This window comes from Monocercomonoides exilis (assembly GCF_001643675.1).
Source record: "Monocercomonoides exilis strain PA203 chromosome Unknown scaffold55-566112, whole genome shotgun sequence".
NCBI lineage: Eukaryota > Preaxostyla > Oxymonadida > Polymastigidae > Monocercomonoides > Monocercomonoides exilis.
In genome coordinates this window covers 338,461-361,373 of record NW_027150600.1, presented here as the reverse complement: position 1 = coordinate 361,373, position 22,913 = coordinate 338,461, and the positions used below count along the sequence as shown (strand labels likewise).

At 37.5% G+C, this 22,913-nt stretch overlaps 6 protein-coding genes across 6 annotated transcripts; 1 reads left to right on the top strand and 5 right to left on the bottom strand.

The window, feature by feature from the left end:
• Nucleotides 1-997: 997 nt before the first annotated feature.
• MONOS_16403 (uncharacterized protein) lies at nucleotides 998-2,383 on the bottom strand (the record flags this gene model as incomplete). The annotated part of the gene is made up of 1 exon (XM_067869311.1): nucleotides 998-2,383. One exon carries the CDS (start codon nucleotides 2,381-2,383, stop codon nucleotides 998-1,000), a length of 1,386 nt encoding a protein of 461 aa, XP_067720258.1.
• A 2,085-nt stretch (nucleotides 2,384-4,468) lies between these two features.
• MONOS_18238 (uncharacterized protein) lies at nucleotides 4,469-5,365 on the bottom strand (the record flags this gene model as incomplete). The annotated part of the gene is made up of 3 exons (XM_067871238.1): nucleotides 4,469-4,709; nucleotides 5,033-5,210; nucleotides 5,281-5,365. The coding sequence occupies 3 exons, from the start codon at nucleotides 5,363-5,365 to the stop codon at nucleotides 4,469-4,471; spliced, it is 504 nt and encodes a 167-aa protein (XP_067720257.1).
• A 1,051-nt stretch (nucleotides 5,366-6,416) lies between these two features.
• MONOS_18237 (uncharacterized protein) lies at nucleotides 6,417-7,723 on the top strand (the record flags this gene model as incomplete). Its single annotated transcript, XM_067871237.1, has 3 exons — nucleotides 6,417-6,754; nucleotides 6,860-7,076; nucleotides 7,238-7,723. 3 exons carry the CDS (start codon nucleotides 6,417-6,419, stop codon nucleotides 7,721-7,723), a joined length of 1,041 nt encoding a protein of 346 aa, XP_067720256.1.
• Nucleotides 7,724-14,880: 7,157 nt separating this feature from the next.
• Nucleotides 14,881-16,821, bottom strand: MONOS_16284 (uncharacterized protein; the record flags this gene model as incomplete). Its single annotated transcript, XM_067869198.1, has 3 exons — nucleotides 16,500-16,821; nucleotides 15,567-16,379; nucleotides 14,881-15,425 (listed from the first exon to the last, which is right to left on the bottom strand). Exons 1-3 carry the CDS (start codon nucleotides 16,729-16,731, stop codon nucleotides 14,881-14,883), a joined length of 1,590 nt encoding a protein of 529 aa, XP_067720255.1. The 5' UTR covers nucleotides 16,732-16,821.
• Nucleotides 16,822-19,540: 2,719 nt separating this feature from the next.
• On the bottom strand, nucleotides 19,541-19,977 carry MONOS_16283 (uncharacterized protein; the record flags this gene model as incomplete). The annotated part of the gene is made up of 2 exons (XM_067869197.1): nucleotides 19,541-19,702; nucleotides 19,756-19,977. The coding sequence occupies 2 exons, from the start codon at nucleotides 19,975-19,977 to the stop codon at nucleotides 19,541-19,543; spliced, it is 384 nt and encodes a 127-aa protein (XP_067720254.1).
• Nucleotides 19,978-21,304: 1,327 nt separating this feature from the next.
• Nucleotides 21,305-22,504, bottom strand: MONOS_14340 (uncharacterized protein; the record flags this gene model as incomplete). The annotated part of the gene is made up of 1 exon (XM_067867136.1): nucleotides 21,305-22,504. The coding sequence occupies one exon, from the start codon at nucleotides 22,502-22,504 to the stop codon at nucleotides 21,305-21,307; it is 1,200 nt and encodes a 399-aa protein (XP_067720253.1).
• Between the last annotated feature and the right edge of the window lie 409 nt (nucleotides 22,505-22,913).

Below are 22,913 nucleotides of genomic sequence, written 5' to 3'. Positions count from 1 at the left end.
TTTTTGTTTTTCTTGAAGATTCACAAACTCGATTCGAATTATATGATTGTATTTAAATTATGAAGGAAGAATTTCAGAAATGACGGTATCTCACAACTGATATGATATGAATAAAAAAGGATGATTATTTATGAAAAAAATGATTACAAAATTATCGAACAAGCTGAACATTTTTCAAACTTCTTATCAATTCAAATAAATATATTCTTTTCCAAGTTCTTTGACAAAAACAGCAAAAAACAAAAAATAAAATTGTTCAATTGGGTGATTATTTTTGAAGTCATAACTTTTTTCGGAGTATTGATTTTTAGAAGATTGTTTGTCAATGGGATGTGTTTTTGTATTCAGATGATAAAATTATCACAACTGTTTCAAAAACAAATGTATTATCTGAAATAAAGATGAATATGCCTTGAAAATGTCTGTGCACTTTTCAGTGTTCATTTTCTTGCATTCAAGGAAATTTTTCGAACCAAAAACAATGCATTTAAAAATATGTCTCAAATATAATCACCCAACTCATCTTTTTAATAATTTATTTTCAATTCATTTTATAATATTTTATATTTTATATTTTATATTTTATATTTTATATTTTATATTTTATATTTTATATTTTATATTTTTTTTTTTATATTTTTTATTTTTTATTTTTTATTTTATATTTTATATTTTTTATTTTTTTGCATCAAATAGATATTTCCCCTCTTTTCTGAATGGATTCAATAAGAAACAAAAAATAATGCCTTCACATTGTTATCAAATTAACTTTGTGTTCATATTTTCATTGATTTCTCAAACAAAAATAGATAAACTGAAGTTTATAATTCCTCAAAACAAACTAACAAACAAAAAAATATCCGAAAATGTCTCAATACTTGTGACTGTTAACATAACTTGTTGCATAAGGGAACATCGTGTCGAATAAGAAAAAATTAATTTCTTCTTCTTTTCTCAAGCATCTCAAAGGCACACCTCATTGACAACACTTAAACATTCATGAATGAGGACTTACTGATGAGTTGCAATCATCCTTCATGTGCAATAAACCAAGGTTTCCTGTCGTCACACTGAACAGCGTTCCTCCCGATGAAAGGGCTCCTATTTCGATCGAACTCTTATCTTTGCCTTTCCCAATGACCGAAATCTTCTTTGTCCCAATCTCAATCGTTGTTGCCTCGCTTGTGTGATTCCCTTCCAGCAGCGTGATTGTTAAGCTAATCTGCGCCTCACACATCTCAAACGCCTTCTTGACTGTTTTGCATGCAAATGTTGTATTTGCCCCACACAGCTCATATGAATCATTCCCATTCACAGAAACATATAACGTCTTGTCCTTCAGCCAATTTTTTTTTGATGTTTGATCATATGTCCAGGCACTTGCGTTCGAGTAGTTGTACAAGTAGCATATTCTTTTGTCATCCGTGTTTGTGGTGTAGCATTCATAGAATGGATTTCCCGAATCCAAATAAACATCAAAATAATCAATATAAATCACATCATGCCCATATGGTGGATTGGCCGAACATTTGCATTCGTGGAAGAACAGAAAATAGCAATAAATCCCATTGTCTGGCTTTTTTGTTTTTTCTGGTCTGAAGGACAACCCTCCACCCTCTTGCCTGGCAGAACATGAAATGAACCTCATATTTCTCATTTTGAATTGATTAGGAATATTGTAACAACGCACACCTCCACCAACGGTATTTACAACTGAGCATAAAGCGAAGCTGCAGTCAAACACACACGCACTCTCCTCTCCTTCATTTTCTGCTTCAACACATCCTGTTCCTGAAACCTGAAAACTTTCAAGATAAAGTCCTCCTCCATTATAATTTGCTTTGCAATTCTGGAATTCGGACCCACTGATCAGAACACACGATGAAACTGACACGATACACATTCCTCCTCCTTCATTAGTTTTTGTGGAACAAGAGTTGAACGTATTGTTTTCAATTTCAACCGATTTAATATTTGCACACATGATTCCCCCTCCATCCCAATAAGCATTGCAATCATTGAATGAGCAGTGCTTAATTGAAGCCGATGCGCTTGATTGGCCATACATGCAGATGGCCCCTCCACTTGATATCCCATCAGTGTATGAATTTTCTGTTCCTGTTGTATTTGATCCATTCCATTCGCACCAAACAAATGCATTCGCTCCATTATTTGTTGTATTCTGCCTCCCTAGCTGTTTTTTATTATCTGCAGTTCCTTCACATACAACATTTCTTGTTCGACAACATTTAATAAATGAGGTGTTTGAGGCAGACAAAGAGGCCAAGGGATTGTTGAGAGAGGGAACAATTCCGCCATCATATGCGTCACAGACTGATGAAAATGAGCAACTGTTAATAAAACATGTGGTTTGGGTTGACATAGTTGTTGAAGGTGAGCATGCATCATTTGCTGTTGAGGTGTTGAAAAATGTCAGATGTGAGAGGGATATTAAGGGAATGGAAGGCGATGAGAAAAATTGGAAAAAATAGGAAAAGTGTGATTCGCTCACTGAAACACTTCCTTCTGTGCATCCTTCTCTTTCCCTTGCCTCTTAGCACCATGCCAAAAAATATCTCAATATGATTGAATCCCTTTTCCTGCATTTTGCTCTTTCTTTATCGTCTGCTTTCCCCAAATCCCTTTTTCTTCTGTTGCAATCTTCTGCTTTTTTTCCTAAAATCCATTTTCTTTCATCGCTTTTGAATGCACATGCAAAAACCCCTATTATCATAAAAACATAAAGAAAAAATATTAAAAAAATATAAAAACATCCAATATGAAATGTAACAAATCAGTACCATTTTCTTTTCGAAATCTTCTGATTCGCCAATCCCTTATTCCAGTTTTTCGTATTCTTCTCGAATTTTTGTCATATTTCTTCTTCAGCCATTTCCTCAATTTTCCGATTATTCTTTTCTGTTGATTCGCCTTCTTCTTTTTCAAATCGCTGCACAAGTCTTCAAATCCCTCCTCTCACATTCATTTCATTGATTTCATCCAGCTCATTTATCAATACGTCTCTTCGTTTGCCTTCGGCAATCTTTCAGCATTCCGTGTTTGTGTGCTGGCGTTAAGCATCCCCGCAAAAATTAAAATATCTGAAAGAAAATTAAACACTTTTTGTTTTTGAAAAATCGGAATTGAAAAAAGAAAGTAATTACGCACATTGATAATAAACCTTAAATATGGCAATGTCATTTTCGATGTTCCAATTCAATCTTCTCCTCCTTATTCTTCTTTTGCCAAACATTCATCTGATTGAAATTTTTTGAAAAACACTTCTGCCTTCAAAACTCATGAGCGTTGATTGATAAATCAAACAAGTTCAAAGGTTCTTTTTCTCTTGCCTTAGCCTTGCCAAAAATCGAAGCACATCCCAGAATTGAAAACATGCTCCATGACTGTATTTCTCCGTTCCGTGCATTTGGAATCAGACCTTCAAAAAAACACTTATTGACCATTAGCCCATCTGCCAGTCCTTTCTTTCTGTCCAATCCTTCCTTCTTTGCCTCTTCCCTTGCCAGAACAGCCGAAACAAAAAAACAAGCACAGCATTTCCATTTAACTGTTCCCCAAAAGGCGAATAAAAACCCATGCATTTCATGACGCAAATGAAGTTTGCTGCCTTTCTCATCCCCATCCCCATCCCCATTCTCGCATTCAGATTCAGATTCAGAGAGAATCTCCTCTGTTCTTCCATTCTGCTGTTTCTGCTCAATTCTCTGCCTCTCAAACACCGAGCAGCAAGTCGCGTACCTCAAGTGAAAAGACAAGATAAACAATAAAAAAAATAACATCCCTTCTTTCCAAGCATCGCAAAAAGAGCAGAAGATAAAAGATTCCAACAAAAAGAAATTATTTAATTGTTGAAAAAATATCAAGAAGGACAAACATTGGATTTCCGGCCTTGCCTCAGACTTCAACATTTGGGAAACAGCTGATCCCAACTCTGGCTGTGCTGCTGCGAGAAGGCAAAAAATATACCAATTGAAGAAGAAGAAGAGAAAGAGGAATCTTATGGAAATGGCAATTATTGTTGAATTGGTGGATGAGGAAGAAGAAAATGAAGATGCTGTAGAAAATAATCGATGAAGAGAGAATCAACAAATGTGAATGAAGAATGTGCTGTTTGTCTTTGTTGTGCTCAGAGCATGCTCTATTCCCTTCTTTATTCTTCAAATCTTTGCTTCAAATCCATTCTCCAACTCTTTCCTCTTTTCTGAAACGAAGAAGCAATGCATCAAACACTTTCGAAATCTTGTCTCACAGTTGCACAAAATAATCAGAAATTATTGGCGATGCTTCAAAAAGGAAATGTCGACAAAAAAAGTTAAGTCTTTAGTGAAAACAAGTGATGGCATCTTCGTATCCTTCTTCTTCCAACTTCTCAAACATCTTCCTTTTCCTCTTTCTTTTCGCTTCTTCCTCTTCGTCACCCCCTTTCCTTTCAATCTCCTCAAAACTTTCAGAAAAGTTTCAGGCATTCATATGCCATCTTGTAATTCAATGTCGGTCGCCCAATCTCCTCCAAAACAGCATTAATAGCTCCCCCTTTCAACAAGTCTTCAACTTTCACACTAACGCTCTCTGCTGCACTTCTTATTAATTTGATGCATTCAATGCTCATTTCTCCATAATTCTTCTTGGTTGCACGAAAAACCTGAACAATGCTGCGGATAAGTTTGACAAGTTCTTCATTCCATGATCTGCATGAGTGAAAGAAATCAAATAATACGAAGAGTAATCTCATGATAATATGCACTTCTTTCCCTTCATCTTTGTTCATTTCCTCTTCTTTCTTCTTCCAATCAACACATCTTGTCAGCTCTTCCAATTCTCTTGCTGCTCTTGCAAAATGCATCTCATCCACAATCACTTCTTCCAAGCCTTCCTCTTATTTCAATCTTTTCATCAAAAAACCTCAGGCAGATTGGCAGGCAAGTCGTGTCAGATTGCAATGTTCCTGATGATACAGCATTATCTCTTTGAACTTTTCCAGGAAAGACATTCGCTTCAGGAACAAACACACGCATTTTCCATTCCGATTCTCCCTTTTTTCATCATTCTGTCCAATCTGTCCAACAGTTCTGTCGTGAAAATGGACTCAAACATATCCCCATTCATTTCGCTGATCATTTCATCCATTGTAACAATTTTCTGTTTCTGCACAATTTCGGTGCAATGCTCCAGCTCAGAAAATAATTCTTCTTTATTAAAAAAAACAAAGAAATAAATCCACTCATCACATGCTCAAATACAAATCCAACGTGAACAAACCAGTGTCCTTTTCGGTGACAGCCATCTCCTGCATTTCCACAACCATCGCGCAACCAGCTAAAATTCTCATTTTGAACATTTGCATGAAAAACAAAACACAACCAGATAGAAACAATAATGAGCAGCAATAAAATCTCTTTGTCAATACAAAAATTGGACCCCACACTCCATCCTTTTTATGTTAATGTTTTTGAAAAGAAATTTTCAAGCAAATCAACACTTTTTCTCTTGTCTTTATTTATAATGGATTCAATGATCATCAGATTCGAAAGAACTGGAATATTCCATTCACAGAATGAGAAATCCGTGAGTGAGCATTACCTGTAGAGCTAGAAATATTATTTCCTGTGTGACAACAGACAATGGTGGAGATTCAAAAATTCTGAAATTCTGCCTGATGATTGTTGGAGATTGGATGGCCAAGGGGAACACAACAGTTTCATCAATAACACAAAAAGACAGAATGTATGTAATTTATATTGTTCAATTGATTGTGAAGATATTTCCGTCTGTATCCTCTCCAAAGTGCAGGAATGTGAGTTATTGTTGAAATGGCCAATCTCCGCTTTGTGGAGCAATGCGATGTAAATGGAGCTGATTACTATATAGAAATTGGGAAATAAAGGAAGTTACGGAAGATACATGATTTTTATTTGAACAAGAGATGAAAACAAATTCGACTGATGTTTTATTGAATGAAGATGAAAAGAAGGAATTGTGTGAAGAACAAAACCTGCACAAAACTATGTAGAATTGTGGAATTAAATGCAGGGAGAGCAGTTTTTTGTCAAGGAAAGTGGCTGGCAATATCGAGGGAAAGACATTTATTACTTAAAACAGGCAAGAATTCAATGGAAAAAAGGAGAGCCCCAAAATATCAGTTTTATTTAGAAGGTTTTCCTGTTTCTCTGAATGCACAAGGCAGATATGCAAATGGATCTATTCCATTTGGCTTCAATGAATTAGAAATTCGACAAGTTCACCGATTTTGACAAGTGGTTTATTTTGCTTCGATTTGGAGTTGGCAGAGATTGACTGGAAGATAGAGTTTGGATGTTCTTTCGTTTGAGGGTCTTTCGTTTTTGCTCTGTTTCTTGGAAGCTTTTTGAAGCATCGGGTGTTTTGAAGGGCCAGCGATGGGAACCAGGCAACAGACAGGCAAGCCGAGTGTCAGAACTGCATTGGAGGTGGCTGCCCTTCCGTTTGTGCTTCTCTGCAACCACTTTTCAACTGCAAGCATCAGCCTTGCTCTTCATTTGTCCTCATCTTCGTCTTTGCCTTCGATATCCATTATTCAGGACGACCTGCAAATATCATCTGGGGAGCAGTATTCTTTTGGGCAAGCGGAGCAGCTGGAGGTGCCCTTCCATCAGCTTCATTTTGTCGTGCATCAAATGTGGCTTAATCTCAGAATGTTGTGTGTGCAGAGGATACGAACGCAGGCGAATCACAAGAAAATGCGTGTGGTGGCGGAGTGTGGGTGCACAGACGAAGCATGCACACTCGGCAAAAGAGGCACTTGATCGGGGGTAGCGCTTCATGCCCAGGAACGCACAACGAGGCGAATGTTTAGATGAAGATATATGTGTGTGCACATAACGGAAGAAGCTGGGCAGAGTGGCGGGCTGGTTGAATGGGAACAGGGAAAGGAGAGGCAGGACAGGAAGATGTGGCAGGGCGTTGTGAAAAGAGAGGTTGGGAATGGAGGGGGAGGTGAGAGAGAAGAGATAAAGGATTTGAGGAATAAAAGAAAAGGAGGAAGGGGAAAAGTGCAGAATGAGGCATGGCTATTTAGCGTTTGGGGTGCCTTCTTTCCATCTTATTGAGGGTGCGGCATGGCAAGGTGGGGGAATCTCCTCTTCTGGTGGGGTCGAGGAGAAGGTGGAATTCTTCTGTTAAGAGCGGGAATGCTATCTTTATTGCAGTCTTCTGTGCGCGTATCAGTTGAAGTGGACAGGGCTTGGAGCTAATTGAGATGACAGTGATGACGCCGATGAAAAGAAAAAAAGAAAAGAAAAAGATGAAGGATGAAGGAAGAAGGAAGAAGGAAGAAGGAAGAAGGAAGAAGGAAGAAGGAAGAAGGAAGAAGGAAGAAGGAAGAAGGAAGAAGGAAGAAGGAAGAAGGAACTGGGATGACTATGATGAGATGGATGAAGAAACATTTGCAAATTGTCCGACACGAGGATACATGTCTCAGGAGAGATGTTTGCAGTTTGCACAAGTTGTGAACGCTTTCTATTCTGAAAGAGACTGTGGGAATTCTTCTGGACAACGCATGTTCTGGAGACAGCTGTGTATTGTGCTCTTCATGTGGCAAAAATGGATGCTGCCGCCAAAATTGCTTAATCATCCATCCCTCATGCTTGCCATCTCTGTATTCCTTGTTTCACACGACCGCTCACATAGCTTTTCGCAGGTCTTGTCATGCGTGATTGTCAGATAATCCGAGAGCCGACCTTCAAACAACTTCCAGCATATTCTGCTTCTCCATTTTCGAAGCGTGCTTTTGCGTTGAGAGTTCTGTGGGCAGATGCTGTTTGCAGCTGCACTTCAAGAGAGAAGCACGGGCACTCTTGAAGCACTTGGCTCCTTTGCCTGATTCTTGATCTACCCGAGACAGATTTTCGAAGATGTCTCTCTTCGAAAATCGCGTTCTTCCTCTTTCAAATGGCACATATGCCTTTGTTATTTTGGCATATATTATTATTCGCCTTCTTCGCATATATCAACTTTTTCGCCTTTTCTGTTGTGATCATCTTTTTTACGCTCATGTTTCCTTGTTCTTCATCCATTGCTTTCCAGATGAAGCCAACAAATATGGCGAGTGCCTTCGGGAAGAAAACCTCTTCAGGCGAATAACAACTGAATCCCAATGCTCCTTGATTGAAAGAGCATCTCCTCCCTATCCATTTCTCTTCCTGGTCTTTATTCTTGTTTTTGTTTCTGATTGTGGGTATTTCTTGTTCGGCAGCCAAGATTGGCAAAGAAGAAAAAGAGGAAGAAAGAGTCCATTTGATATTTTGGCAGGTGATGTTATTTTGTGAGAATCTTTTTCATTGTTTCGATGGAGGATGTGCTGCATGGTGGAATCGATTTGGGAGGGAATTGAAGAGAAGAAAAGAAAAGAAGAGGGGGGGATGACAAAGATAATGATTTTTCCTGGTGATCTACCAAGCAAAGCACAGTTTGATTCTTCTTTGTTTCACCAAGCAAGCATTTGAATGAAAACTTCTTTCCTTCCAATGTTATCCACATTCTTGTTCGAATTATTCTTTCTGAAGAATTCAAACTGAAGAATCCATTCCTGGTTGCAACAAGCAAATTATTTATATGTCTATGCTCGTTTTGGCAATGATCGATATTTCTGAGGGAGGAGCGATCTGGATGGAGTGCCATGACGAGTGTGGTTTCTGAAGCATCAGGAGAGTGGAGCAGTCTTTTGCTGTGGGAAGGTCGAATGATCAGATTCAGATGACACTTGCTGTTTAGTGTTGCAAGCAGAGGAAGAAAATGAAAGAAGAAGAGAAGAAGAGAGGAGGAGGAGGAGGAAGAACATTTTGAGGGAAAGAGGAAGAAATGGGAAAGAAGATTTTGAGAAAATTGTTAATGTTGAGTGGAGATGTGGGGAAAGAAGAGGAAGCCAAAGACAGAAAATGAAATTTCGTGTGAGGAGCGAGGAAAGTGCGAGAAGGAAGAGAAAGACGCATGAGCGTTGCATCCGATGAATTTATGAACAGAGGATTTGAGTTTTCTCGTTTGATCCATTGCAATCATTTTATTTTATTTTATTTTATTTTATTTTATTTTATTTTATTTTATTTTATTTTTTTATTTTATTTTATTTTTTTGGTGTGTATGTGAGAAATATTTATTGATTTATATGATTTGGTTTTGGGAGATTTGAATTTTTGAGGGAACATTCAGCACCCATGCCAGCACATGGAGTTGGGAAAAGACAGATCAGGAGATGAGTGTGAAACGATGACAGAAGTGAGAAGTGAAATGAATATGATTGGGGATATTTGAAGGATTAATGAGGCGGATTGAAAAGAAGGGGATGATGAGACAGAAGAGAGAGAGGAAAATTGAAGAAATGGCTGAAGAAGGAGTCTGACAAGAATTTGAAAAAACGAAGGTATGAATTAGAAAATTGATTGAAAAGGAATGAATAGAGAGGAAAACGAGGAAAAAGGAATTTGAAGAGAGAATGTTTTGAGGAACATTTGAAGAAGAGTGGGAAAAAGGGAAGATGATGAATAATTTTTGAGGGGAAGTGGAAGTCATAAGTTGAGTTAAACCAAATATCATTGGAGAATGATGATAATTGTTGTTTAGTGTGTGGAAGGAAGGGGAGCGTGGTTGTGGTGAGAGGGTGCGTTGTGGAGATGGGGAAGGACAATGAGGGAGGGGCATTTGATCTGAGTGGGAGCATTGGGGTGTTGACAAACATCACATTGAAGGGGTGGAGAAGAGGGGGAGAAATATACTCTGGAAGGCTGTTTGGAGGGAAGGGATATGGAGGGGAGAAGGGTGGAAGTGAAGGCAAAGAAAAAGGAGGAGAAGGAGGAAGAGGAAAAGGAAGAGAAGGAGATGGAGATGGAGAAGGCATTGAAGGGAGTATTTCGGTGAGTGAATCACGATTCTCTTCTTTTTGTGTCTCATCAGCCCCATTCCTCTCATCGCCTTCCATTCCCCTAATATCCCTCTCTCATTTGACATTTTTCAACATCTCAACAGCAAATGATGCATGCTCACCTTCGACCGCAATGTCAACCAAAACCACTTGTATGATGATCAGTTGCTCATTTTCATCGGTTTGCGATGCATATGATGGAGGAATTGTCCCTTCTCTGAACAATCCCTATGCCTCTCTGACAGCCTCAAACACATCATTCATTGGATGCTGCCGGACAAGAAACGTTGTTTGCGAAGGAAATGCAGATAGAAAATTGAAGCCAGACAGACAGAATGAAACATTCAATGGAGCAAACACATTCACTTGGTGCGAATGGAGTGGCTCGAGGACAACAGGAGAAAGCGATTCCGTTACGGACGGGGTATCGAGTGGAGGGGCCATCTGCATGTACAATCTCAATTCTGGAGAACTAACAGTTTCGCATTGTCTGTTTAATAACTGTTTTGCATACAGCCGTGGGGGTGGGATTATGTGTCATACAATCAAATCTGTGCGTATCGAAAATAATGTGTTCAATGCCTGTACAGCACAAAACCATTACGGAGGAGGATTGTATGTGTATGGAATTTCAACATGTGTTCGGATCAGCGGATGTGAATTCCAGAATTGTAAAGCAAGTTATTATGGAGGAGGGCTTTATCTTGATAATTTTCAGGTTTCAGGATCTGGATGCATTGGAACAGAAAGTGGAGGAGGGGAGAGTGCGTGTGTGTTTGACTGCAGCTTCACTTCATGCTCAATAACAAATACTGGTGGTGGAGGTATGTTTTGTAAAACTGTTCCTGCCACGCAATTCAAAATGAGGAGCGTTCAGTTTATCTCATGTTCAGCATTTAGAGAGGGAGGGGGATTATGTTTGCATCCAAATCGAGCAACAGCACCTGATAATAAATTATATTGCTTCTTCTTATTTTTTCATGAATGCAGTTGCAGGGATGCAACTTATCCACGTGGACACGATGCAATATATTACGATAATAACAATTTGTACTTAGATTCTGGAAATCCATTCTATGAATGTTACACAACGAATGCAGATGACAGAAGGATGTGCTATGCCTACAACTACTCGAATGCAGGTGCCTGGACATTTCAGCACACGGAAAAGAAGGATTGGCTGAAGGATAAGACGATATATGTTTCGGTGAATGGAAATGATTCATATGAGTTGTGTGGGGCAAATACAACATTTCCGTGTCTGACAGTGAAGAAGGCGTTTGAGATGTGCGAAATACAGATAAGCTTGACAATAACGCTGATGGACGGGGATCATCAAAGCGAGGCAACAACAAATGAGATTGGAGAAAAGAAGATTTCGGTCATTGGGAAGGGAAGTGAAACAAGTTCGATTGGAACAGGAGCACTTTCATCACCATCAGCTGCAGGAGCGTTGTTCAGCGTGACGACAGGTCATTTGAGAATGAATCAGTTGAAAATTGATTGCAACTCAACAGAAGGAACTTCACCGAGTGTGGTTGTAGTGTCGTATAGAAGTGGAACACTTTCACTTGTGTCAAGAAGCGAGTTGGGCAAATTATAAATGGAGAAATATTTATTTATTTTATTAAAATTTCTTTTTGCTCGTTAAACAAAAAGAAGTGACTTATTTATTTTGTAATAATCAATTTTGTATGAATTTTATTTTTTTCTCCTGCATATTTAACAGGAAAATAGTTTTTGTTTTCTGTTTTAGTGATTGTGATTGTGATTGTGATTCTATTTTTGTTTTTGGAATTCTTTCTTTTCTTGATTATGCTCCATTTCCACTTTTTTGTTTCGTGTTGAAATGCTTTGTGCAGCGGGGGGGGGGGAAAAAAAGCAAAAATAAAAAGTAAAACAGAAAGAAAATGTGTTGAAGAGCTCTTATGGCATTCACCAGAATCAAACATTGAAGATCTAGATTGACTTGCTCCAGTGATTTCTTTTCAGTGTCCATTTGTTGAACACAGAAAATGGTGATGGCTCTTTGTGTGTGAAAACCTGTGGAGCATGAGATGGCAAAGCTCCCAGCTGTGAAAAGACAAAGCTCATTCAAATTCGAATGGAGAATGAAAAACGCATCAGCGTTGGCAAAATGGTTTCCAATGTGAAAATGAAGTTTTTGTCTTTGACAACAAAATGGAAAACAATGAACAAACACATGCAACTTCTAATTAGAGTATATTTTCATTGAGTCCTCAAATATCACTTTGACATTTTTTTTTTTGTTTGATTTTTTTTGAAACTTTGAAAATCTTTTTCTGTGGTCTTCAATTATTTGTGGTTTGAATCAAAAAAATAAATATTAACTTCTTCATGACAATTATTCACCACACTCTCACCTGTGATTTTTCGAAAAATTTATAAGTGTGAAAAGAAAATAGTAATAAGTTTTATAATAATTTTGGCTCAAGATCAAAGATTTACTTGTTTTCCCACTTATTTTTTATATCGGAGGTTTTGAGATTCAACATAACAACGCATCGTTTCATTTTCATAAACTGGATTTGTTTCTTGACTTTTTTATTGTCATTTCATGATTTACGCAAAATATCTGGGAGATTCTTTTTGAAATCATAAACATGTATTAATTTTTGAAGAGTTTGGATCAAATCCTAATTTCGATGTCGCTGACGTTCTTTGTTTTATTTTATTTTATTTTATTTTATTTTATTTTATTTTATTTTATTTTATTTTATTTTATTTTATTTTATTTTATTTTATTTTATTTTATTTTATTTTTTTCAAATGAATGTCCATTGTGCTTTTATTTGTGAACAACAACCAAAAATTACATGCAATCATCACTTTGATATTCTTTTTTGAAATAACTCGCCCTTTCAAGTTTTTATCTTCATTTTATTTTTCTTCATGAGAATATTGAAAATACTGCAAAAGAACATGACTTTTGTTTTGTGAAGAAAACACCAAAAATAGTTCACGATGACAATTAATTTATGCAGGTGAAATGATGATTTCTCATATTTTCTATGACAAAGAAAAGCAACATGTGAAGAAACACTTATTGTTATAAAAAGCTGACTGATCGAGAAATATCATTCTCTCACATTTAATATGTTTGAAAATACTGGTTTTGATATTGATGTGCAAGGGCTATTCTTTTTGAAAAGTCGCAAATGCCCAATATTTGGGCTTGAAAAACAGAACAATTTTCCTATTCACATTTGAACATTGTTGTTTTCTCACTATTATATTTACAATATTATTTCAACAAATGGGTATTTTGTTCAAGTTTGATTCATGGATGAAACAAGATAAATTGCAACATGGGAATAAAACTTCCTATTTAGTTTAATCAAACCCAAATATTGGGCATTTGCGACTTTTCAAAAAGAATAGCCCTTGCACATCAATATCAAAACCAGTATTTTCAAACATATTAAATGTGAGAGAATGATATTTCTCGATCAGTCAGCTTTTTATAACAATAAGTGTTTCTTCACATGTTGCTTTTCTTTGTCATAGAAAATATGAGAAATCATCATTTCACCTGCATAAATTAATTGTCATCGTGAACTATTTTTGGTGTTTTCTTCACAAAACAAAAGTCATGTTCTTTTGCAGTATTTTCAATATTCTCATGAAGAAAAATAAAATGAAGATAAAAACTTGAAAGGGCGAGTTATTTCAAAAAAGAATATCAAAGTGATGATTGCATGTAATTTTTGGTTGTTGTTCACAAATAAAAGCACAATGGACATTCATTTGAAAAAAATAAAATAAAATAAAATAAAATAAAATAAAATAAAATAAAATAAAATAAAATAAAATAAAATAAAATAAAATAAAATAAAATAAAATAAAATAAAATAAAATAAAACAAAGAACGTCAGCGACATCGAAATTAGGATTTGATCCAAACTCTTCAAAAATTAATACATGTTTATGATTTCAAAAAGAATCTCCCAGATATTTTGCGTAAATCATGAAATGACAATAAAAAAGTCAAGAAACAAATCCAGTTTATGAAAATGAAACGATGCGTTGTTATGTTGAATCTCAAAACCTCCGATATAAAAAATAAGTGGGAAAACAAGTAAATCTTTGATCTTGAGCCAAAATTATTATAAAACTTATTACTATTTTCTTTTCACACTTATAAATTTTTCGAAAAATCACAGGTGAGAGTGTGGTGAATAATTGTCATGAAGAAGTTAATATTTATTTTTTTGATTCAAACCACAAATAATTGAAGACCACAGAAAAAGATTTTCAAAGTTTCAAAAAAAATCAAACAAAAAAAAAAAATGTCAAAGTGATATTTGAGGACTCAATGAAAATATACTCTAATTAGAAGTTGCATGTGTTTGTTCATTGTTTTCCATTTTGTTGTCAAAGACAAAAACTTCATTTTCACATTGGAAACCATTTTGCCAACGCTGATGCGTTTTTCATTCTCCATTCGAATTTGAATGAGCTTTGTCTTTTCACAGCTGGGAGCTTTGCCATCTCATGCTCCACAGGTTTTCACACACAAAGAGCCATCACCATTTTCTGTGTTCAACAAATGGACACTGAAAAGAAATCACTGGAGCAAGTCAATCTAGATCTTCAATGTTTGATTCTGGTGAATGCCATAAGAGCTCTTCAACACATTTTCTTTCTGTTTTACTTTTTATTTTTGCTTTTTTTCCCCCCCCCCCCGCTGCACAAAGCATTTCAACACGAAACAAAAAAGTGGAAATGGAGCATAATCAAGAAAAGAAAGAATTCCAAAAACAAAAATAGAATCACAATCACAATCACAATCACTAAAACAGAAAACAAAAACTATTTTCCTGTTAAATATGCAGGAGAAAAAAATAAAATTCATACAAAATTGATTATTACAAAATAAATAAGTCACTTCTTTTTGTTTAACGAGCAAAAAGAAATTTTAATAAAATAAATAAATATTTCTCCATTTATAATTTGCCCAACTCGCTTCTTGACACAAGTGAAAGTGTTCCACTTCTATACGACACTACAACCACACTCGGTGAAGTTCCTTCTGTTGAGTTGCAATCAATTTTCAACTGATTCATTCTCAAATGACCTGTCGTCACGCTGAACAACGCTCCTGCAGCTGATGGTGATGAAAGTGCTCCTGTTCCAATCGAACTTGTTTCACTTCCCTTCCCAATGACCGAAATCTTCTTTTCTCCAATCTCATTTGTTGTTGCCTCGCTTTGATGATCCCCGTCCATCAGCGTTATTGTCAAGCTTATCTGTATTTCGCACATCTCAAACGCCTTCTTCACTGTCAGACACGGAAATGTTGTATTTGCCCCACACAACTCATATGAATCATTTCCATTCACCGAAACATATATCGTCTTATCCTTCAGCCAATCCTTCTTTTCCGTGTGCTGAAATGTCCAGGCACCTGCATTCGAGTAGTTGTAGGCATAGCACATCCTTCTGTCATCTGCATTCGTTGTGTAACATTCATAGAATGGATTTCCAGAATCTAAGTACAAATTGTTATTATCGTAATATATTGCATCGTGTCCACGTGGATAAGTTGCATCCCTGCAACTGCATTCATGAAAAAATAAGAAGAAGCAATATAATTTATTATCAGGTGCTGTTGCTCGATTTGGATGCAAACATAATCCCCCTCCCTCTCTAAATGCTGAACATGAGATAAACTGAACGCTCCTCATTTTGAATTGCGTGGCAGGAACAGTTTTACAAAACATACCTCCACCACCAGTATTTGTTATTGAGCATGAAGTGAAGCTGCAGTCAAACACACACGCACTCTCCCCTCCTCCACTTTCTGTTCCAATGCATCCAGATCCTGAAACCTGAAAATTATCAAGATAAAGCCCTCCTCCATAATAACTTGCTTTACAATTCTGGAATTCACATCCGCTGATCCGAACACATGTTGAAATTCCATACACATACAATCCTCCTCCGTAATGGTTTTGTGCTGTACAGGCATTGAACACATTATTTTCGATACGCACAGATTTGATTGTATGACACATAATCCCACCCCCACGGCTGTATGCAAAACAGTTATTAAACAGACAATGCGAAACTGTTAGTTCTCCAGAATTGAGATTGTACATGCAGATGGCCCCTCCACTCGATACCCCGTCCGTAACGGAATCGCTTTCTCCTGTTGTCCTCGAGCCACTCCATTCGCACCAAGTGAATGTGTTTGCTCCATTGAATGTTTCATTCTGTCTGTCTGGCTTCAATTTTCTATCTGCATTTCCTTCGCAAACAACGTTTCTTGTCCGGCAGCATCCAATGAATGATGTGTTTGAGGCTGTCAGAGAGGCATAGGGATTGTTCAGAGAAGGGACAATTCCTCCATCATATGCATCGCAAACCGATGAAAATGAGCAACTGATCATCATACAAGTGGTTTTGGTTGACATTGCGGTCGAAGGTGAGCATGCATCATTTGCTGTTGAGATGTTGAAAAATGTCAAATGAGAGAGGGATATTAGGGGAATGGAAGGCGATGAGAGGAATGGGGCTGATGAGACACAAAAAGAAGAGAATCGTGATTCACTCACCGAAATACTCCCTTCAATGCCTTCTCCATCTCCATCTCCTTCTCTTCCTTTTCCTCTTCCTCCTTCTCCTCCTTTTTCTTTGCCTTCACTTCCACCCTTCTCCCCTCCATATCCCTTCCCTCCAAACAGCCTTCCAGAGTATATTTCTCCCCCTCTTCTCCACCCCTTCAATGTGATGTTTGTCAACACCCCAATGCTCCCACTCAGATCAAATGCCCCTCCCTCATTGTCCTTCCCCATCTCCACAACGCACCCTCTCACCACAACCACGCTCCCCTTCCTTCCACACACTAAACAACAATTATCATCATTCTCCAATGATATTTGGTTTAACTCAACTTATGACTTCCACTTCCCCTCAAAAATTATTCATCATCTTCCCTTTTTCCCACTCTTCTTCAAATGTTCCTCAAAACATTCTCTCTTCAAATTCCTTTTTCCTCGTTTTCCTCTCTATTCATTCCTTTTCAATCAATTTTCTAATTCATACCTTCGTTTTTTCAAATTCTTGTCAGACTCCTTCTTCAGCCATTTCTTCAATTTTCCTCTCTCTCTTCTGTCTCATCATCCCCTTCTTTTCAATCCGCCTCATTAATCCTTCAAATATCCCCAATCATATTCATTTCACTTCTCACTTCTGTCATCGTTTCACACTCATCTCCTGATCTGTCTTTTCCCAACTCCATGTGCTGGCATGGGTGCTGAATGTTCCCTCAAAAATTCAAATCTCCCAAAACCAAATCATATAAATCAATAAATATTTCTCACATACACACCAAAAAAATAAAATAAAATAAAAAAATAAAATAAAATAAAATAAAATAAAATAAAATAAAATAAAATAAAATAAAATGATTGCAATGGATCAAACGAGAAAACTCAAATCCTCTGTTCATAAATTCATCGGATGCAACGCTCATGCGTCTTTCTCTTCCTTCTCGCACTTTCCTCGCTCCTCACACGAAATTTCATTTTCTGTCTTTGGCTTCCTCTTCTTTCCCCACATCTCCACTCAACATTAACAATTTTCTCAAAATCTTCTTTCCCATTTCTTCCTCTTTCCCTCAAAATGTTCTTCCTCCTCCTCCTCCTCTCTTCTTCTCTTCTTCTTTCATTTTCTTCCTCTGCTTGCAACACTAAACAGCAAGTGTCATCTGAATCTGATCATTCGACCTTCCCACAGCAAAAGACTGCTCCACTCTCCTGATGCTTCAGAAACCACACTCGTCATGGCACTCCATCCAGATCGCTCCTCCCTCAGAAATATCGATCATTGCCAAAACGAGCATAGACATATAAATAATTTGCTTGTTGCAACCAGGAATGGATTCTTCAGTTTGAATTCTTCAGAAAGAATAATTCGAACAAGAATGTGGATAACATTGGAAGGAAAGAAGTTTTCATTCAAATGCTTGCTTGGTGAAACAAAGAAGAATCAAACTGTGCTTTGCTTGGTAGATCACCAGGAAAAATCATTATCTTTGTCATCCCCCCTCTTCTTTTCTTTTTCTTCTCTTCAATTCCCTCCCAAATCGATTCCACCATGCAGCACATCCTCCATCGAAACAATGAAAAGATTCTCACAAAATAACATCACCTGCCAAAATATCAAATGGACTCTTTCTTCCTCTTTTTCTTCTTTGCCAATCTTGGCTGCCGAACAAGAAATACCCACAATCAGAAACAAAAACAAGAATAAAGACCAGGAAGAGAAATGGATAGGGAGGAGATGCTCTTTCAATCAAGGAGCATTGGGATTCAGTTGTTATTCGCCTGAAGAGGTTTTCTTCCCGAAGGCACTCGCCATATTTGTTGGCTTCATCTGGAAAGCAATGGATGAAGAACAAGGAAACATGAGCGTAAAAAAGATGATCACAACAGAAAAGGCGAAAAAGTTGATATATGCGAAGAAGGCGAATAATAATATATGCCAAAATAACAAAGGCATATGTGCCATTTGAAAGAGGAAGAACGCGATTTTCGAAGAGAGACATCTTCGAAAATCTGTCTCGGGTAGATCAAGAATCAGGCAAAGGAGCCAAGTGCTTCAAGAGTGCCCGTGCTTCTCTCTTGAAGTGCAGCTGCAAACAGCATCTGCCCACAGAACTCTCAACGCAAAAGCACGCTTCGAAAATGGAGAAGCAGAATATGCTGGAAGTTGTTTGAAGGTCGGCTCTCGGATTATCTGACAATCACGCATGACAAGACCTGCGAAAAGCTATGTGAGCGGTCGTGTGAAACAAGGAATACAGAGATGGCAAGCATGAGGGATGGATGATTAAGCAATTTTGGCGGCAGCATCCATTTTTGCCACATGAAGAGCACAATACACAGCTGTCTCCAGAACATGCGTTGTCCAGAAGAATTCCCACAGTCTCTTTCAGAATAGAAAGCGTTCACAACTTGTGCAAACTGCAAACATCTCTCCTGAGACATGTATCCTCGTGTCGGACAATTTGCAAATGTTTCTTCATCCATCTCATCATAGTCATCCCAGTTCCTTCTTCCTTCTTCCTTCTTCCTTCTTCCTTCTTCCTTCTTCCTTCTTCCTTCTTCCTTCTTCCTTCTTCCTTCTTCCTTCTTCCTTCTTCCTTCATCCTTCATCTTTTCTTTTCTTTTTTCTTTTCATCGGCGTCATCACTGTCATCTCAATTAGCTCCAAGCCCTGTCCACTTCAACTGATACGCGCACAGAAGACTGCAATAAAGATAGCATTCCCGCTCTTAACAGAAGAATTCCACCTTCTCCTCGACCCCACCAGAAGAGGAGATTCCCCCACCTTGCCATGCCGCACCCTCAATAAGATGGAAAGAAGGCACCCCAAACGCTAAATAGCCATGCCTCATTCTGCACTTTTCCCCTTCCTCCTTTTCTTTTATTCCTCAAATCCTTTCTCTCTTCTCTCTCACCTCCCCCTCCATTCCCAACCTCTCTTTTCACAACGCCCTGCCACATCTTCCTGTCCTGCCTCTCCTTTCCCTGTTCCCATTCAACCAGCCCGCCACTCTGCCCAGCTTCTTCCGTTATGTGCACACACATATATCTTCATCTAAACATTCGCCTCGTTGTGCGTTCCTGGGCATGAAGCGCTACCCCCGATCAAGTGCCTCTTTTGCCGAGTGTGCATGCTTCGTCTGTGCACCCACACTCCGCCACCACACGCATTTTCTTGTGATTCGCCTGCGTTCGTATCCTCTGCACACACAACATTCTGAGATTAAGCCACATTTGATGCACGACAAAATGAAGCTGATGGAAGGGCACCTCCAGCTGCTCCGCTTGCCCAAAAGAATACTGCTCCCCAGATGATATTTGCAGGTCGTCCTGAATAATGGATATCGAAGGCAAAGACGAAGATGAGGACAAATGAAGAGCAAGGCTGATGCTTGCAGTTGAAAAGTGGTTGCAGAGAAGCACAAACGGAAGGGCAGCCACCTCCAATGCAGTTCTGACACTCGGCTTGCCTGTCTGTTGCCTGGTTCCCATCGCTGGCCCTTCAAAACACCCGATGCTTCAAAAAGCTTCCAAGAAACAGAGCAAAAACGAAAGACCCTCAAACGAAAGAACATCCAAACTCTATCTTCCAGTCAATCTCTGCCAACTCCAAATCGAAGCAAAATAAACCACTTGTCAAAATCGGTGAACTTGTCGAATTTCTAATTCATTGAAGCCAAATGGAATAGATCCATTTGCATATCTGCCTTGTGCATTCAGAGAAACAGGAAAACCTTCTAAATAAAACTGATATTTTGGGGCTCTCCTTTTTTCCATTGAATTCTTGCCTGTTTTAAGTAATAAATGTCTTTCCCTCGATATTGCCAGCCACTTTCCTTGACAAAAAACTGCTCTCCCTGCATTTAATTCCACAATTCTACATAGTTTTGTGCAGGTTTTGTTCTTCACACAATTCCTTCTTTTCATCTTCATTCAATAAAACATCAGTCGAATTTGTTTTCATCTCTTGTTCAAATAAAAATCATGTATCTTCCGTAACTTCCTTTATTTCCCAATTTCTATATAGTAATCAGCTCCATTTACATCGCATTGCTCCACAAAGCGGAGATTGGCCATTTCAACAATAACTCACATTCCTGCACTTTGGAGAGGATACAGACGGAAATATCTTCACAATCAATTGAACAATATAAATTACATACATTCTGTCTTTTTGTGTTATTGATGAAACTGTTGTGTTCCCCTTGGCCATCCAATCTCCAACAATCATCAGGCAGAATTTCAGAATTTTTGAATCTCCACCATTGTCTGTTGTCACACAGGAAATAATATTTCTAGCTCTACAGGTCATGCTCCCTCACGGATTTCTCATTCTGTGAATGAAATATTCCGTTTTTTCATTTCTGATGATCATTGAATCTATAACAAAAACTTGAAGTCATTTTTTCAAAGTATTTGTTATTTTGTTGTGAATTCCATGAAAGTGGAATGTTCATTGAATTGAATGTTTAATTATTTGTTGAAAAATTGATCGAAATAAAAGAATTCAATAAAAAAAAATATTTTTTACATTATAAGATGTTCCTTTTGATAAGTTATTAAAGCATACCAAAAAAAGTTAAAATGGCATGTTGATAATAAAAAATCAACTGAATTGAACGAAAAAAGGTTGATGGTGAATTATAATTGGTGTGTGAAATGAAACAAATCTTTGAATTACATTTCAACAAATAATCACACTTTCAATGCGATTAATGAGGAAGAAAAGATAAGAAAAATACTATGATATTCACAAATATATGCTTTATGAAACAAAAAATAATGTTAAATTGCTCTGAAAGAATAGGAAATCTCAATTCTACTCCTGGGTGCTCATTTCTTGTTCTTTGCTTTCATCTGCATTGTGCTTGACCTTCCTTTTCTTGACAATCACAAAAGCAACCACAATCACAACAACTGCAACAACAATTACAACAACTATAGGGACAACAATAGCAATCACCATCCTTCTTTTCTTTTCTTTTTGCTTTCTGTTTTGCTCAGCGATTCGATCTTGTCTCACTTTCACGTTCTTCTCATACACATCCTCCGGCTTTGCTTCTTCATCTTTTGCTCCCACAATCCACCCAGCTGTTGAATTGTCATAATCATTCTCAAACTCAAATGAGCCTTCTTGTTTGCAGAACTCATCAAAATCTGTGGCAACAATGAATATTGATCTCGCTGTTGAATTCGCTGTGTTTGTGCTATCAATCTCAAGATTGTTTGCAGAAGGAAGTTGAAGATATGATGCTGCCTTTGGCATTTTTATGGACATTGCCCCTGCTTTCCCCTTTGACGCTGTGCATGACTTGAATGAACATTTATCGTTTCTTCCGATAGCCACTGTTGACTCTTTCGAATTTAAAATAATTTCCAAGCCAGCTGTATCTCCAAACTCTGTATTTGAATCTTTGATATTCAATCCCTCAATAGAAATTTTCACAGCTTCGTCTTCTGGACCCGAAATGTAAATTGCAGAATCGTATGAAAATTTAACATTACTGATCTCCACCCCATTCAAAGACACTTCCCTTGTTCCGTTGAAATAAAACATCGATGACAAAAACGAAACTGTATTACTGTTATCTGTGCATGTGACAGTGTTCATTGCAACTTTTCCCCCCCAAACGTTTACAAGATTGCCTACAACGAAATCATCTTCATAATCATTTGTTGCCATTTCATCTGGAGATTGCGAACAAACCCTGACAAATCGGCAATTGCTGATCGAAAGTGACGTTGACCTTTTATTTCCTAAAATTAAAGAATCCCACATTTTCTCAGAAATAGGAAAATTGAATGCCAAATACTTGAATTCCACCTCTTTTTCACATGTGAATAAATTATACGTTCTTCTAACATCACAATTGACAGTCGCTTCTGCATTTCCATTTCCATTGCTGTTCACTCCTTCAATGATTATTCCACGGCTCTTGCAAAAAGAAATTTCTTCGGCTTGGATAGGATCATCAGACTTTAATATTGCAATTCCAAATATGTCTTCTCTTGCGATCATTCCCAATAATTCATTGGCCTCCTTCAAACTGAAGATTGGCCTTTCCAAACTTTAACCATTCCCAGTGCCTCTGGACTCAACATAAATCTTTGAAGCATCTTGCGATGGAGGCAGCAAAGGATCAAAATACTTGGATATAAAATCAATTTCTTTTGAAAAGAAAACATTCTCTCACTTCTTTCTCTTCAGTTTTGAGAGAAATATTTAATTGGGAAGACGTGAAGCATCAAAAAAATTAAGAAGATTTTGAGATCTCCATTTTTCAACATTTATTCTAAAAACTCTTGCTTGGCTAGTGGTCTGGTGCTTGTAATGAACTGAATGTATATCTCTTTGATGATTTCTTGTTCGATCTTTCTTTCAATCTGGTTCTTCTCTTATGGTTCAACGATGTCGTTTTCTGATTCCT